The 17,449-nt window shown below is 43.6% G+C and overlaps 1 protein-coding gene across 6 annotated transcripts in view; it reads right to left on the bottom strand.

Annotated features, from left to right (window-relative positions):
- Nucleotides 1-514: 514 nt before the first annotated feature.
- Nucleotides 515-17,449, bottom strand: part of UST (uronyl 2-sulfotransferase) — a 292,373-nt gene continuing 275,438 nt past the window's right edge. For 2 of the 6 annotated variants that reach the window (XM_002920514.4, XM_034669267.1), the window contains one exon: nucleotides 515-1,831. In XM_002920514.4, coding sequence (XP_002920560.1) covers nucleotides 1,548-1,831 — 284 coding nt within the window. In that variant the 3' untranslated portion in view covers nucleotides 515-1,547. Of the gene's footprint in view, nucleotides 1,832-1,853; nucleotides 1,934-7,055; nucleotides 7,201-7,566; nucleotides 7,659-17,449 lie in introns of those variants that run through there. The other 4 variants (XM_034669270.1, XM_034669266.1, XM_034669268.1 and 1 more) reach the window with 4 other exon arrangements.

The following is a 17,449-nucleotide window of genomic DNA, read 5'->3' as shown; positions in this document are numbered from 1 at the left end:
AGCTTGTGTAAAGTCAGTCTTATTTACTATTAAGGGTTCCCAACTCACACTTTGCTAGTGCTCTGAAAGGGCTGGCTCTAGGGGAAAAAACACGAAGGAGACAAAATCTGGCGCAAGTATCCTGCCTACCATCACCTCCTGCACCCTTCCCCTGCTTCTTGTTGGCTGTATGTGAACACCCAGGAATATATGTATACTCAGGGCCGGGGAGGGGGGAGCAGTTAAAGATGAAAACATTTCAGAATCCGAAGACCCACGGGATCATGAATAGGTGGCAGATAATGGATAAGAAATGGGGAGAAGAGAAATCTGGAGCAATGGAACTGCCCAGCAGTTACGCGGACCACTCTGGGGGCAGACACCCACTCAGAGAGCTGGTCAGGCAGTCTCCTACCAGAAGCTCTTGCTTCTTCACTTCTTGATGTCTTAATAAGGGTTCTCAGGAAAGAGCCGCTTCCGTAAAACATGGGACTGTAGTTTCACTGCTGCCTGAGTAGAACTCAGAACCCCCCCCTTTTTTTTAACCAAAACCAGATACCTCTCAAGGGACCAAAGGTGAAAGATGCCAGTGACTGTGGGACCCAACTGGGCCAGGGGTGTGCCTGGTAGATTATGCATCGTCTGTGGTCAGGCTTAGAACTTCTGCCCACAGCAGTCCAATGCCAGAGCTAAACTGGTTCCTGGGTTTCCAGTGAAAGCAATGCTGGGGAGAGAGATGTTTCATATTGGGTGCAAAGAACACAACCACACCGGTTTCCTGATGTCACGTGACCTCCAGAGTTGCTCTGTCTCACCTCCACTCTTCCTTACACAGCAAACAAATTCTTTTCCCTGCTGTGCTACTTTGAGATCTGTCAGAATGGTGCTTGGAAAGGGAGTGTCTCAATGGAGTTTGCCGCGCATCTTGACCTTGAAAGGTACTCAAGGCTCTGGATGGGTTGGGGGTGTGGCACCAACTCCCGCTCTTTCAGAGATAAGTATGCTGCTGTTGGTCAAAGTGTCCCCTGAGACCAACCAGAGGCAGAATTCTACCCTTGGGGGGTGGAAACCACTCATCCAGGGGCATCCTCCCTTTTGAGGTCCTTATCAGTATTAGCTTCTCCTCTTAGATCCTTCTGGAGTGGATTCCCTGGTCTCTGAAGTGGTTTTGCATTTCTACTGAAATAGATAAGTCTGGATGTTTCCTACCGCTGAGGTAATATTTTTACAAGTCATTTTACAAATGATAAGTTACTGGGCCGTGGGCTCTATTTCTCCCCCTCCTCTCATTACGCTCGAGGGAAAAGCTATGTTATGATGGGCTGCCCCGTGATGGTCCCATCTAGTGTACCTGGGAAAGGACCCAAGGAGCCAGGAAGACACAATGCAGTTAGACAAGTAAGACCCGCAAAACCGGGCATCTCCCAATGACCCCAACATGTGGGAATGTTTTGTTCTTTTTAATGCAGCTGAGCATTAACTTAGTCCCTTAAGGATATTTCTTCCCCCCACAAAAGAACTTTCTGGAAAAGGGAGATACAGCCAGTGGAGGCAACACAGTGCTGGCATCACCTCTTATAAATATCTTCTAGCCACTTCTCGTCATCTTGCTCCTCATCATCGATCGGCTCCTCGGTTTCCAGTGGGGTTGGAATAAAGAACTGGGGCCTCAGAGGAGGCCTGCTGACGTGGGACTTCAGTCCAAACTTGCGCTTAAGCAGGTGGAACTGCTCTTTGACGTAGTGGTAGAACTCATACTCGTATCTCATTCGCTGGTAGAGAATCTGCACGGCCTCGGGGGAGGGGACAGTCTTCTTCACGGTCACAGTCATATTTCCAAGTTTCCTATGCTCTGGAAAAGAACCGGGGTTGCACATGAGCAGCTGTCTCTAATGCTTTCGCTCAAAAGGAATAAGGACGAAGCCCTGCATTATGTGCCTAAGACTGGCAGCTCCTAGAGAACGAGAAAGTCAAGTGTTCAAAGAATAGAAGGGAAAAATGGGTTCCCCGCAATATTTAGAAAGATTTCACCATATTCTAGGTGTTAATATCAACATTAGTTGACCAAACATAAATGAGCTGACGTTCTTTGCACGGGATGTGAACTATGTAATTTGACCACAATTCAATTATCTACAAATGACACGTTCTTCTGAACAGGAAAATCTACCCGGTTTCCTTTTTTACTTCCTGTTACAAACATCGAGGGCTTTACTTTCAGGAGGAAGCATGGGGAAAAGCTCTCACCACTTTCTAATCATCTTGTTTTTTCTTTTAAGGTATTAGTATGCATTATTGAGAGTTTAATTTGATATACAACCTATTTGCATTTCATCATTTCTTTAGCACATTTGTCAAGAAAAATAAAGGAAGAACCGCTAGATTTCTTAAAATACACTGTTAACTGTTGTAAATTTTGAAGGCTTTTAAAGTTGTGGTCAATTATAGCTAAAATCTGCTTAGTTTTATATTAATGACTAATAATACAATATTCTATATATTTTATATGTAACACCTAACAAAAAATGTTTTTTATATATATATATAAAATTTTAACCCTATTAAAGTGTACATTTCAGTGGCATTAATTCCATTCATAATGTGCAACCATCACCACTATTTCCAAAATTTTTTCATTGATCCAAACAGAAACTCTGCACTCATTAAACTCCCTGTCACCCTCCCCAGGTAACCGCTAATCTACTCTCTGCCTGTGAATTTGCCTTTTTTAGGTACCTCATACGAACGGAACCATACAATACGCCCTTTTGTGTCTGGTTTTTTCAGGTAGCATAGGTTTTTCACCTTTTCAAGGTTCAGCCACATTATATATTTATCAGTATTTAATTTCTTTTCATGAATGAACAGTATTCCATTGTATGGCTAGACCACAGTTTGTTCATCCGTCTATCCATTGATGGACACTTGCGTTGTTTCTACTTGTCGGCTATTGTGAAGAGTGCTGCGGTGAACATGTGTACACAATACTTGTTTGTGTCCCTGACTGCAGTTCTTTGGGGCATGTACCCAGGAGTGGAACTGCAGGTCCGTGGTAATTCTGTTTAACTTTTAAAGATCCCCAAACTGTTTTCCTCAGTGGTTGGACCACTTTGGGTGCCTGCTGGCAATGTACGAAGGCTCCAATTTCCCCAAACCTTCTTCTATAATTGTTATTTTTACTAAAAAAAAATTACGGCCATCCCAGTAAGTGTGAATTGGTATCTCATTGTGGTTTTGGTTTTCATTCCACTAATGACTAAGGATCTTTTCATGGGCTCGTTGGCCATTTGTATATCTTCTTTAAGAAATGTTTAGTCAAGTCCTTCCCCTATTTTGGCATTAGATTGTTTAAATCGTCATTGTGGAGTTATAGTTCTTTATATGTTCTGGGAAGTCTGTGTATATATCGGGTATATGATTTGCAAATATTTTCTCCCAAATTGTAGGTTGTCTTTTCACTGTGTTGATAGTTATCTTTGGTGAACAAAAGTTGTTAATTTTAATGAAAACCAATTTATTTTTTCTCTTGTTACCTGTACTTTTGGTGTTACATTAAAGAAACCATGGCCAAACTCAAGATCATGAAAATTTGCCATGATATTTTCTTTTAGCATCTTATTTTTAACTAAAACTTTTTGTTACCAAATTTGAATAGGTATATTATTTACTGAACATAGCTCCAAATGGCTGCTTCCAAAATCAGATTCACCTCCCAGGACAAAGACTTATTTTTAGCTGTTTGAGATACTTTCTGAAGCCTCCAATAGCAATTCTAATGAAGAAATTCTCAGAATAATAACAGCCTCATTGAAATAAGGGTATTGCTTTTCCAACCGAGTCTCTTGCAAAATACAATACACATTTGGAGAGACAAGGGACAAGAGTTTTAAGGTAAACATTGAAAGGAGCAAGAAACATAATTCCCTTATTTCCAGACTCCTACAGTCCCTTTCTCTTGAAGCACTCTAAATTGTGTGGCCTTTTGTTATTTCATACCATAAAAAATATTAGGATTCCTGTGATTTTCAAATAAATTTTTTAGTTAACTTATATGGCCCAGCCTGGTCCAAAGAGAATGTAAAAAGAACATTACAAAAATATATATGCTGCAAAGAGCTTGATAGTTAAGAGCACTGGGCAAAGGGAGAAGGAGGGCCAGAAGTTTGGTATTGGGGGTAATGGCTTCCACCTCCCCATCTGGAAGGATCTTCCTAGAGTACTGCTCCTGTTTCTTGCCCCAGTCCCTCTTCCAGGGAGGTGGGCCAGGTACCAGGGCCAGAGGGGTATCTCTGAATTTTGGAGAAGGGGTTGAGGTGCCATCCCCTCTGGAAAGAGTGTGTCTGTCTGCTGAGACTTCACACCTTCCTGCAGAGAAGGTGAGGGCTTCTAACCATTTCTGTGACTTGGTGGGCAAGTCTGTCTAAGTCAGGGTGGAATATGCCCAGCCCACTTCTCCTGACATGTAGGCTGCATTCTCCCACTTAGCTTGAGTTGGTAATAAAGCTGACATTTGGATCTCCACCTGTCTGTCTCCAGTGTCTATTTCTCAATTATTTTAGAGCCCAGGCTGGGGGAAATGGGTGTTATTTATTAGTCCCTCAAACCCCAACATCAAGTAACATAAAATATGGGACCCCTGGGTGGCTCAGTTGGTTAAGCTTCTGCCTTTGGCTCAGGTCATGATCTCAGGGGCCTGGGATTGAGCCCCAGAGCGGGGCTCCCTGATGAGTGGGGGGCCTGCTTCTCCTGCTCCCTCTGCCCCTCCCCCTCTTCGTGCCCCCCCCCACGTGCATGTTCATGCACACACTCTCTCTCTCATAAGTAAATAAAATCTTAAAAAAAAAGTAACATAAAATGCACATTGTGAAGTCCTAAGCACTTGGGCAGGAGGCCCTAAACTTTCTACCAACCAACAAAGAATTTAAAATTGTGAGCTGCTCTTCATTCAAAACAATTTATTCACATCTATTCTTAGCTATAAAGCATAGAGAAATATCTTGTGTGAATTTTCACAAGAGAAAACTGTAACGAAATCAGCATCATTTTAATAACATCCTTCGCGTATATTCAGCCACAAGTTTCCTGGGTGACAGAGAAAAATGGCACATCCCAGGTACTCAACTCAAGCTTGACCAGGGAGTATACTCCAGAGTAGAGGTTCTTAATCTTCCTGAAAACCTGACTAAAGCTCATGCTCAGGAAGACACGGAGGGTGTACGGGCTTCTGGAAGCCCATCTATGAGTATCGTAGGGATTTATGGATCTGTTGAGGACTCCTGATTTCAGGAAATCATTTCTTAAAGAAATCAAGAAATCAAGACTACATTTTCTTCTATAATCTTTCATATATCTTGTTTATTCTAGTGAGTACTAGTCCCGGTATAAATGATAAATAGTGGAGTTAGTTATCTTATGTGCTGGTCACGTGTATAGTCATAAACATTGCAACAGCAAAGACAGAAGGCCTTGTATTTACATTTTATGAAAAAGGGAGGGGCTGATAGTGCCTGGAACTTAAACAGAAGTTCCTCCTACCCTGTTTTGGCAGAAGACCCAAAGCAGTAAACATCGTGAAGCCTACTACATTTTTGTAAATAAGTAATTTGGGACCTGCTCTATTGCAAGGCCTCAAAGCTCTTTCAGGTTGAAACACAATTTTCCTAAAAATAATACACAGCAAGCCACAGAACCATCCAAGAACACTGTCCACTGACTTTTTATCCTAGAACCAGGTAACTTAGATGAGTCTTCAAGATAAATTGGATGTTAAAATGTGGACTGGCTATAAAGGGTTATTAATATCAGTCAGTAAAATGTTGGAAGATTTAAAAACATGAAAGCATAAGGGAGCTACACATTTCCTTTTTTTTTTTTTTTTAAGATTTTATTTATTATTTACTCTACAGAGACAGCGACAGGCAGCGAGAGAGGGAACACAAGCAGGGGGAGTGGGAGAGGAAGAAGCAGGCTCATAGCAGAGGAGCCTGATGTGGGGCTCGATCCCACAGTGCTGGGATCACGCCCTGAGCCGAAGGCAGACACTTAACCGCTGTGCCACCCAGGTGCCCCCACATTTCCTTTTTTGATTAGGATTAGGTAACTGGGTCAATTGCTATAAAGCTACTCCTAGTTCATCACAGCAAAATTCTCCCCTGGGGCGCCTGGGTGGCACAGCGGTTAAGTGTCTGCCTTCGGCTCAGGGCGTGATCCCGGCGTTCTGGGATCGAGCCCCACATCGGGCTCCTCTGCTGGAGGCCTGTTTCTTCCTCTCCCACTTCCCCTTTGTGTTCCCTCTCTCGCTGGCTGTCTCTATCTCTGTCGAATAAATAAATAAAATCTTTAAAAAAAAATTCTCTTCCCTGCATGCTTTCCTCTAGAGCTGAGGATGGGCCAGTTGGTGGATGGGCAGAGGAGGTAATCGTCTGTCAAAAGTAATAGCGTATCATTCAAGCACAAGGGAAAAGAACGTGGGTATATCTACATCATTAATTAGCTGATGTGGCAAGTGGTGGTGACGGTCCCAGCTAACCCTGATCCCTTGTGGTGTATTTTTACAGGAACAGCTACAGTGAATGAACACTAAGGTTGTCCTAGTCTCCTTCTGATTGCTCCCTTTCAACCCCCATACCCAGACCTCTTTCCCTGCCTGTCCTTTCAACATCAGTGCTCCCAGATGCTGGCCTAGCCTCCCTCCCCTCCCCCTTCCTTCCTCTCTGGTGGTGTCATCCAACCCTCTACCCTTAGTTTTCATACCACTGTGGACACAAAACCAAAAGTTTATATGAAATGATTACAGCTTTTCTTCCCCCTTTTGTTTTCCACAGAGATGCCAAATTTCAAAGGAAGGTTAACGATACTGCCAGAGGATGGTATATGGTCAGAATTAAGAGTTTTGTTTTGTGAGAGGAGAAACAAAGGTCAGACTCCACCAACACTGACATGGACATCTATTAGAGGTCTGGAGGATGCCCACAGGCATGCTATTGTATTTAATATTATCAATAACCTTATGAGGTGTTCTGACCCCCAGTTTTGCAGATGGCGGGATAAAAGCTCTGGGAGAGTAAATGACTTACCCAGGGTCACACTGCGAGTAAGTCAGCGACAGAGCTGGAATATGAGACTGGACCTCCATTTGTGTTGAGGTTTCCACTAATACTGCGCCATAACCAGTGAAGCTTTCATGAGCCTGTAGAAAATTTTCACCTTCACATGGAAAGACTAGAGGGAAGTTTGCCCTGTTATAGTTAGTGGAGAATTTTTAAAATCACATTTCAAAGACATACGGTTATGTGTCTTGGTGTACAGTAATCAGTGCTATGGAAAAGTCATTCCATTGCTAAGTGTCCCACATTTTTGTAAAATGCCAGACTTTCCCTCCAAACAAAATAAAGCGACGTGAACTGTGGAATCAGCCTCTCTCCAGATTTCCATAATAGCAGTTCTAGAGGAAGTTGTTAGGATTTTTTGGAGACCGATCTTATTTCGGCCACAAAACAATCATGCTTTAAAAATCTATACTTATTATTAGCACCCTCTGGGAAGTGAAGTAACCCTCGTTAGGCGGGCATACGCTGTAGAACGTACCCATCTAGAGGTGAAGACCTCCTCCGTGAGCGTCCTTGGAAACTAGCAGGAACTGAGAGATGACTCCAAGGCGCGCACGTCTCTGGTCCCCCCTGTGAGCATTTCAGAAGGAGACAAACTCAGGGCGCCTTTCATTAAGGCACAGCAAGAAGCCAGCCTGAGATCTGACGGGCAGGCTGTGTTATTTGGCCTGTGAGGTATTTTTTTTAGGTATTGACTTAGTTGTTGTAAGACTTGCTCTATTTCACAGGGAAATCTGCCTCTCTGGCTTTTCTCAAAGTGAGGCAACATTCTTCCACAGCTGAGTATGGCTGCCCATCTCCCTCCCCACGAGAGGCCAGGGCTCTCCATTTTGTTCCAGACCCCAAACGCCAGTTCATGCTTTTATGTTACCTCCTTGGCTGCTATAAAAGTTTGGGTTGTATGCTTCTGCTTTAAAGGTTTTGAAATTCTGGCTTTCACGAACCTAGGAAGCAAGTGCTCTAGGTCAAAATGAAGGCTTCAAGGGAGCCTCGTTCCTGTGTCTAATGTTGCCTTCCATCTTTTTTTTCTGCAAATATTTACTGGGTAATCTTATTGCACCAGACGTGGGTGTTATGAGCAGTGAATGGGACTTTATCATCATGAGCTTCATCCCCAACAGGCATTTTGGAGAGAGCTTTCTCAGTGCGAAGAATGTGAGAATTCTAATACGTACTCGATCCTTACAGAAACTCCAATGAGGGAGGCTCTCTTATTATCACCATTTTATAGATGTGACATCAAAATTTAGTAACTTTGCTCAAGTTCACACAGCTGAGAAGTGGAGAAGCCAGAAGTTGGGTCTGGACAGTTTGATGACTGAACCCAGGCTCTTGACTCCTCACATTGTTTATGGCTGAATGGGGTTCACGGTCTTAGGGGAGAATCCCTCCTCAGGAACCTGCTCATGATGGGAGCAAACAGGGCATTTCATTCTGGTTAGTTCGATGGTGTCAACATTTTCTTTCCTTGGTCAGAAATCCCTCGTGGAGATACCCAGCATAATGTGCTTGTCTCCACAATACTTTGCATGGAGCTGGGTCTCTCATCACTACTATTTGACTATTTGATCATGAAGATCTGCTGTGTGTGCAAGTCTGAGGGTAGGGGGTAGGTGTGTGTGTGTGTGTGTGTGTGTGTTTCAACCAAAAGATGGAAAACTCTGAGGAGGCCCCTGAGGCACTATGAAACTTCTAAAAAATGTTCCCTGGACTTTTCCCCAACATCCCCACCATTTCATCTAGCTGTTCTCCTAATAGATCTTATTATGCTGAGAGTGCCCAGGAGAGGGGTGGCTCCATATATCTTTGTATTTCCACAGCTCAGCGCCTAGGGACACACAGTGCCCTGTAACTGTGCTCGTTGAGGGAGTGAAAGAAGTCAACAGAAGGAAGGGGGTGTTGTCAGACCCAAAGAAGGCTTGGCTGTGCCTGTGACGTTTGGACATAGCCAAGTGGGAACAGAGGCAATATCTGAGTGTTCTTAATAGAAAGTGCCCAAGAGACCCATGAATGCTGGGTCCTTAGGCAGGAAGCAGCCTATCCTCACATCTGGGATTTTTCATCTCCCATGGGGGTCTGTAATTTCGTGTGTAGCTTTGTGATCCAGTTGCCTTTTTGGAATGATAGTGCTGGCCAAGTCATGTTTTTCTGCTCCCGTACTCTAATTAATCAATACGTTTTGGCAAAGAAAAGCTGTGGTTTCAGGATGTTTTTGATTTTTTTTTTCCATTTTCTTATTTACTTTTAGGGAGTGGCCAAAGCCTCCCCTTCATTGTTTTCATAATTGCAGCAGATTTCCTCGAAGTAGGCATTGGTTTTGAGCAGTGAAATGATCGGAAGGGAAAACCAACCAACCAACGAAAACCAACCTCTGACCTTTTTATTTCAATAGCAGAATAAAGATTGTTTTTCCTCATAGACATGTCCAAAGTCACCACAGAGTTGGGATTAGGTGAGGACAGACTTCTCTAGGCTCCCAGACTCTACTCTCCCTGAGGAGTCATAGTAGAGACCCTACGGAGTCACTGTGGCCCTGAACAGGGCTCCTTTTTATACTGCTGACCCCCGATAACATAAACATTTAGAGCTGGTCATCCAAGGCCAATAGAAAAAAAAAACCAAAAAACAAAAAACAAGGCGATACTGAGGTCAGTAGGGAGACGGCTGAGTTGAGCCATGTTTCCGCATTATTAAAGCTTTATAGATAGTGGTATAAACAGGGTAAACATTTCCCTACCTCACCGTCTCTCCACAGCTCAGCAGAATAACATGGCCTTCTTTGCATAGAGCTCCGTGGATTCGTGGGTTTTCTCGTGGCCTCTCATTTCCTCACACAGCCCTCAGGGCAACCCATTTTACTTACAGATCCCGAGGACTTGAGAGGTCACAAGACTTGCTCAAGGTTGTCTGACCGTAAGTGACTGTCCTGAGACTAGAAAGCAGGCTTTCTGATTCCCAGCCCAGTGCCTTTTTGCTACATCACTGGCTGTTAATTTCCAAATTGAGTGGAAATCTATAACCACCCACTTCTTGCCCTGTGTGTATTCTGGCATTAAGGGGTTGGGTTGAAAAGAAGGGCTTGAGTGTTCTAAGTCTAAGCTTTGGTAAGTCTGGGAGGCTCTGGTGAAAAACTTGCAAGCCAGTAGAACTCTGTGCAGACTGAAACAGACTGTATCTTTTTCATTTTTAGCTTTCCAGCACCCAGCTCCACGCCTGGCACATAACAACCATCCATAAAGGTTTGTTGATTTGAAAGCTGTATGTTAAATCCATCTGTAAGACTGGATTAACCCAAAGGGCAAATTTTGGTCTTGAGTGTACCTGTGTTGTTTTTGCTAAATTCTTTCCGTAGTTGAGGGTCCTTCATGAGCAAACCTTCCATTTCTAGAAATCCGATTTCTTTAGGATGGGCTGAGGCAGGGGTTTGGGATCACAGGGTGCTCTGGATAGGTAGAGGTATTTACTTTTCTTCTCCACTTTATTGGAGAACGCTCTATTACAGTGACAGATGGCTTACATATACTTGGCGAAGCTTAAGAAATACTGTGATAAGGGACCTATGCCACCAACATAAATACCTGTGTAGGAACATATAATATATGTCATATGTCATATTATTTACTACAGCTATTAAGTAAAGAAACCCAAACACTGTTGGAGCAACAAGACATCTATGTGACCTAACTTTGCTATATTAATGCTGTTCGATTACTCAATTTGCCATCATTTTTTGGTACTTTTAGTGCTGTTTCTCCATTTGCAAAAGAAAACATTTCACTTAGAAGTAAAACATTCATTCTGATCCCGTGCACTTGACCCAAGTTCCAAGGGCGTTGCTGCGGCTATAATATGAATGGTGGCTCTTTGACCACTCTGGAATGCTCCCTGGTAGAAGAACGTAGGGCAGGCCATGGGGAGTATCACCAGAAAGCTGGCGTCTCAGGCAAAGGACTGCAAAAGAAAAGTTCTATAGCACCCTTGGACTCCCACCCACACTCAGCTCCAATCACATCCGTCCACAGAGAACACATATACCATTGAAGGCACTAAGGCTGTTTCCCAACCTGCTGCCCCTCCCAAGGCACTCCTAAGCAAATACTGGGAGTCTAACGACTGGATGTGATGATAAATGTCATTTACCAGTGGCCCATCTGTATGCAAGATTGAGCAGTGACCGGCACAATGCCCATAATGCGGCCTCAAGCGGAGGCCATGAACCGATTTTGCTTGACTGCCTGAGAGCTAGACATTTTTGCAAAAGCAGTGGCCCTCCCTACCTCCGCTGCCTTGACATTATGTTTGGACTGGTTCATAATCTTCAGAGCTCTCAAAAGTCCCTCTAATGTAAATAAAAAGGAAATCACAGACCTGCCCCCTGAAGTCCCTCTTCCCACCTCTCTTCATCTGTCAAACAGGCATAATGGAAAAACGATGTAGCCCTGGCTCTGGGCCAAAATAAACAATCTGGAAATACTGTGTAAACCCAGCTGCTGCACCAAGGACAGAGGCCTTACTTTATGACCTCCAGGGTGGTTAACCATATGCAAAATAACCAAACCTCACCACGGGCCTGCAGTGTGTTCTGATGCCGAGCTGGTGTGGGCATTCCTTCCCTTGATCTAAGGGAACGCACACTCTACACCGATCAATCTGGCCCTGTTTGAACCTGGTCCAGCAGAGATTATGGGCATGAAATGCATACAAGTTGAGCAACAACCAGCAGTGGGGCCACATTTTACCACTGGAAAAAAAAAAAAGCATCTTGAAAAGATAGGCATCAGCTCTTCACCTTTCGGGGGAGTGGAGGGGTAATCACCCCGAGGCCCTGCTGTTAGAAGCAGCCCTCTGCCTAAAACAAGCGTGGTTTCCCGATCTCAGGTTAGATGACATTCAGAAATGTCCAGCACACAAGGGCTGAGGTGTGCGTTCTCAGGTGACAGGTATGATGAAAGCCACGGTCAGGTGAGGCGCGCAGGGGCACTGGGGAGTGTGGGGACAGGCGGGGTGGGGGGGTCCACATCCCAGGGCCGCTCCTGCAGAGCCTCCCATCGAGCTGGCTGCTCTTGAAACCGTGTGAACACGATGTTTGTCACAGAGAGAGTAAACTCATTTCCTGAAATCTGTAGGGAGGCCACACAGTTCAAACACAAGCGGCTCCCTCCCGGCTGCCGCCCCCGGAAATGAATGTGTGTCACTGCAGCGAGCAGCGCTGCGCTGAGCTGAACGAGCCGGCGTTTGATGTGCCCTGCGGATGATCGATGGCATGGTAAGACCAGCTTCTTGGAGGTATGGCAATTAGGGGAGAAAAGAACAAAAAGCACTTCATGGCTGACTCGGTTGGTAAAGTAAACAGAGGGATTTTTTTTTCTTTTTTGTTCTTTTTTACAATCTTCTTTTTAGATCTGGAAATATAATTAATTGAAAAATAAATTGAGCTCACTTTGAATTTCAAGAGGACCTTTTCTCTATGGAGCCAAGGGAAAGTTACATGAGTGGCTTTTTTTTTTTTTTTTTAAATGCCTGAAAGCGCTAGGCCCCTTTGATGAAAGAAAATGAAGCCTTTTTAATGCTTCCAATTTGCTTTGAATTTTGGAAGCAGGAGCACCACAAAGCGAACCAGGAAGAAAAAGGAACTGGCCTGTGTGGGGTGGGTCACGGGAGCCCGCAGAAGCCAGGGCACTGGCCCCCTTTGGGAAAGAAAATGGCAACGGCCCTGCAAAGAGACATGTTTTTACAGAAACATTGCAAGGTCGGGTTCTAACCTCATCAAATCTGGAGGTGAGGGTGGCCCATCGGAGGGGCTTCCAGGTTGTTTGCCCGGGTGTTCCAACTCCACACGATGTATCCTCAGAATCTGCCAGAATCGCTGGGGGTGGGGGAGGGTGCGGGAGTGGTATTAGCTATTTTGTTGCCCGGTTTGCCTTGGCTCATTCAAATTCTCCTGAAGCACCTACTAGCCACCAAGCAGGATTCCAGGGAACAAGAGAACTGCTAACTGCTGAAAACACAGGCCCTCTCCTCCAGGACAGAGAGTAAACAACAAAGAGAGAAACAGACGTACAGTCCTTCTGACAACTTCCCAGACAATCTGAACGTCCCATGCTTAAGAGGAGGGAGGAAAAGGGGGGTCAGACCAAAAAGGGGTGGGCGTTGAGGGCTATGTTTGTGTCCTTCTGTCGAGCCAGGTGAATACCTGGCTGGACAAACCCTGTGTAAGGAATCACCTGGGCAGCCCGACACCTGCAGAGAGGGGGTCCTTGGAACCTGCATTCTTTATTAGTACCCCAGCTGACTTGGTTGCACGAGTTATCCAACCGCACACAGGTCCTAAAGCTTGGAAGTAACCATGTCAGAACTGGAGGAGACGTCAGAACGTGTCCCTTCCTGTTCAGACATAGACATGCACGTGCTTTTGAGTGTCTCCCGGGGGCTGCCTCAGTGCCCACTGGGGGCTGCTGGATCCGGCTCCCTGCTCTCCTTGCTGCCCCGGTTCCCTGAGCAGAGGACCATTTACTCCCATTTCTTCTCTCCCCAATGTTGGCATCATGACCTAAACGGTCAAAAAGCCCATCTATTTCTTTTGAAAGTGCACACAACCCTAGTACTACAGGCATGCTTTCCCCACCCGAGCATTTGGCTATTAAAATACCGGCTTGGGCATGAGAATGGCAATACCAGAGAGCTTATTTTCACAGCAACATTTGAACTAAGTTATGTGAAAGTATCTGCTTAAAAACACCTTATTGGAAGACTTACTACAGCATTATTAATAAAATGTATTTCCTCATCGCAAATGCACTTTTTTATTTGAAATCATGGAGACATGCATTTTTGTTACTTTTCATACTTTTGTTACTTTGTTTGGAATCGTGTTGTGGGTGGTGATGAGGACCTCCTGATCAAATGGACTTATTTGAACAAAGAACATCAAGAGAAACACCAGCCCAGTGGTTCTGTCCAAGTTGCTTTGGCATCTGATAATCCCATAGGCTCTGCTTTTACTTTATATGCAAGATTCTTCTTCTTTCCATCCCTCAGTCTGTATGGTGTTAGCAGGTCTAGGCTACTTGTCTTACACACACAGACACAGACACAGACACAGACACAGACACACACACACACACACGCACACACACACACCCCTCCTTTGACAGGGAAGAGGCCCTCTCTTGGAATCACACTGCGTTGTCTAAATCTAGTCCTGATGATGTTCAAGCCAACTGCTGGCACCCATGGTCACTCCGGGCACTTCAAAGATGGCAAAATGCCCACAGGACAGTTCTTTGTCTCATTTTAAGATGTTGCTCCATTACTTTTCTTCTCCTGTGTTTCATATAGATCAAGCTGCCTATCTGGTGAGTATAGGGTTATCAGAAAGTTCCTGGGGGACTTTATAAGCTTTTAGCTTTAAACTTAATTCTTAGGTAAACCTCTCACAACTTAAAAATTAATTTTCTTTCTGGTTATGATGTAGATAAGTAATTAAATACCATATAGACACATATATTTACCTATATGCACATACACACATACGCAAAAAGTTGAGGGTAAATTTTTTGGAAAAAGATTAAAAAGATAAAATGTCTTTAAATCAAGCCACATTTATTACTATAGTAGTGTATTTCCTTTTAGTCTTTTTCTTATTTATGTATGTGAAGTGTAAGATGGATCTTAGCTATACTGTTTATTGAGTTTTATATTCTTTTACAACTTAACCGATCATAAGCGTTTGCCTATAGCCTGAATTATTCCAAGTCACATTTTGCAGTGCCTTCCAGGTCATATAACCGGTTTGCTACTGTTAGATAATTGAATTGTTTTTTTAGTTTCTATGACTCTAAATAATGAGATAAACAGCCTTGCTCTTAAGCTATCATGTGCCTTTTTGCTTATCTCCCTAACATAAATGACAGCTTTAGATAGGGAATGATGAACTTTCTTCTCATAGCTTGATAAGGGTTTCAATTCTGACAGCTTTAAGACATGATTTACTTTCTTTTGTCAGAGGTCCTGACATTCATGTAATGCGATTTTCCTAAACTTTAAGATGTTTTCTTCGATGTTACCTGCCATTAATCTAACTGTAACCTCACTTTCTAAGTCTTAAAACACACAGGGCTTTTTGAAGATCCTGCAACTACTGTCTGTGAGAATAGAAAGTACTACAGCTCTTAATATGGGACTATAATTGCTTGTAAAACATATCATGTGCAAGAAATTCTTGGTAAATTATACCACGTGATGTCCATAATGAGAGTGACTGAATTATTGCTCATTCTCGGGATTCTATGAACTGCGAACTCCTCTGGGGCTACCACAGAACCTAGTTTTTTTCTTTTGTATTGTTCATTCTAGATACATTATCTTTAAGGGAATATAGTCTATTTCCTTGTTGTTGTTTTGACATTGTATTTACCACAATGATCAGCTTTGATGAGTAAAGCTAAGGTGAGTCCCAATCACCAGCAACCTGGATGTTTTCTCTGGAATGTTAAACATGGTGAGATTTTGATAAACCCTTGAAGGGCTTTGAATGAAGTAGCTGTTCGCGGAGGCCAAACATGTAGATAAGTGAGATATTTAACCTCTTGCCCAGGCATTAAGAAGTCAGGTTACTAAGAGGTGCTACTCAAAATAACCATTCCCAAGTCAGGGAAGTGTGAAATGAAGTTCCAAGGATGCTGTCAATTCCACTGGGAAAGTTTGCAATGTTATTTTGAAATCAAATTAGTTATCTGGGCGATCTATAGCACACGGGTAGGGCCAGGTTTTGGGAAGAGGTAAATGAACTGTCCTGATCTTCCTTCTCTCCCTGTTGGATATCAGGTTTTCAACCGCATGCTCTGTAACACAGGGTGTCTATCTGTAAGCTCGTCCCAATGGCTTTTGCTTGAAGCAAAACCCTAAGAAAAAACAAGAAGATGAAACTGCAACCTGTCCATCTGTGGGAGGTCCATTTGTTCAATTAAGGAATGTTTGAAATTGATGGGCTCATACCAATAGATACCAAGGCCATCTGAGGGGGAAATGCTTGGGTGCCCTGCTACTGCTTTAAAGAACAGTGGCCAGTGTTCGATACGAACGCTGAAATGCTGTAAAAAGCTTCCAGACGTCTTAAAATTTACAAATGTAATCTGGCAAGAACAGCATAATTTTTTCATAATATGTTTTTGAAAGATTCGGTTGTGGTGCAAACTTGCTTTTGTCACTGGAACTTGCCCGTAAAAGATGGCAGGCAATAGAAGTTGCAAGTTTCTAAGAGAAGATATTTAAATGATTAATTGCCTTTGGATAGCAGCTGCTCTTAGCAAGAGAGGTTGGGGGAAGGGTGTTTTTATTAAGGAGGAAGACAAATGTAAGCTCTTTCTGATGAGAAAAATTAAGCTCTTTCTTCTGATCTATGAAAGAAAAAAAGGGAGGAACACTGACATGGGGTAGGTGTTAGATCAACAGCAGCTCTAAATGATGATGGTGGGGGGCGCCATCTTGAGTTGAGCTTCCATGCCCCACGGCCGAGAGAAATGGCAGAAATCTGTGATGTTGGATGGAAGGGAGAAGACAACTGCCAAGTAACTTCTGATGCCACAGGAACCTGACATTGTGTAGTTGCGCACCAGCCCTTCCTCTTAGATAAGGTGGGGGTGGGATGGGGGGTACTAAAAAGAAACAATCTACCAATGATGGAAAGGCCACAATGGGGATTAGAATCAGCCAAGGAAGAGATGCCGATGTTTTTTAAAAAACGTGTCCATACACATGAAAAAATGTTCAAAATCATTAGCCATCAGGGAAATTCAAATCAAAACCACACTGAGATACCACCTCACGCCAGTTTAGAATGGCAAAAATAGACAAGACAAGAAACAACAATTGTTGGAGAGGATGTGGAGAAAGGGGATCCCTCCTACATTGTTGGTGGGAATGCAAGTTGGTACAGCCACTCTGGAAAACAGTGTGGAGGTCCCTTAAAAAGTTAAAAATTGAACTACCCTATGACCCAGCCATTGCACTACTGGGTGTTTACCCCAAAGATACAGACGTAGTAAAGAGAAGGGCCATATGCACCCCAATGTTCATAGCAGCATTGTCCACAATAGCTAAATCGTGGAAGGAGCCGAGATGCCCTTCAACAGATGACTGGATTAAGAAGTTGTGGTCCATATATACAATGGAATATTACTCAGCTATCAGAAAGAACGAATTCTCAACATTTGCTGCAACATGGACGGCACTGGAGCAGATAATGGTAAGTGAAATAAGTCAAGCAGAGAAAGACAATTATCATATGATTTCTCTCATCTATGGAACATAAGAACTAAGATGATCGGTAGGGGAAGAAAGGGATAAAGAAAGGGGGGGTA

Source organism: Ailuropoda melanoleuca, chromosome 10 (genome assembly GCF_002007445.2).
Source record: "Ailuropoda melanoleuca isolate Jingjing chromosome 10, ASM200744v2, whole genome shotgun sequence".
Taxonomy (NCBI): Eukaryota; Metazoa; Chordata; class Mammalia; order Carnivora; family Ursidae; genus Ailuropoda; species Ailuropoda melanoleuca.
Note: the sequence above shows the minus strand (reverse complement) of the source record. Positions and strands in the feature narration are given on the sequence as shown.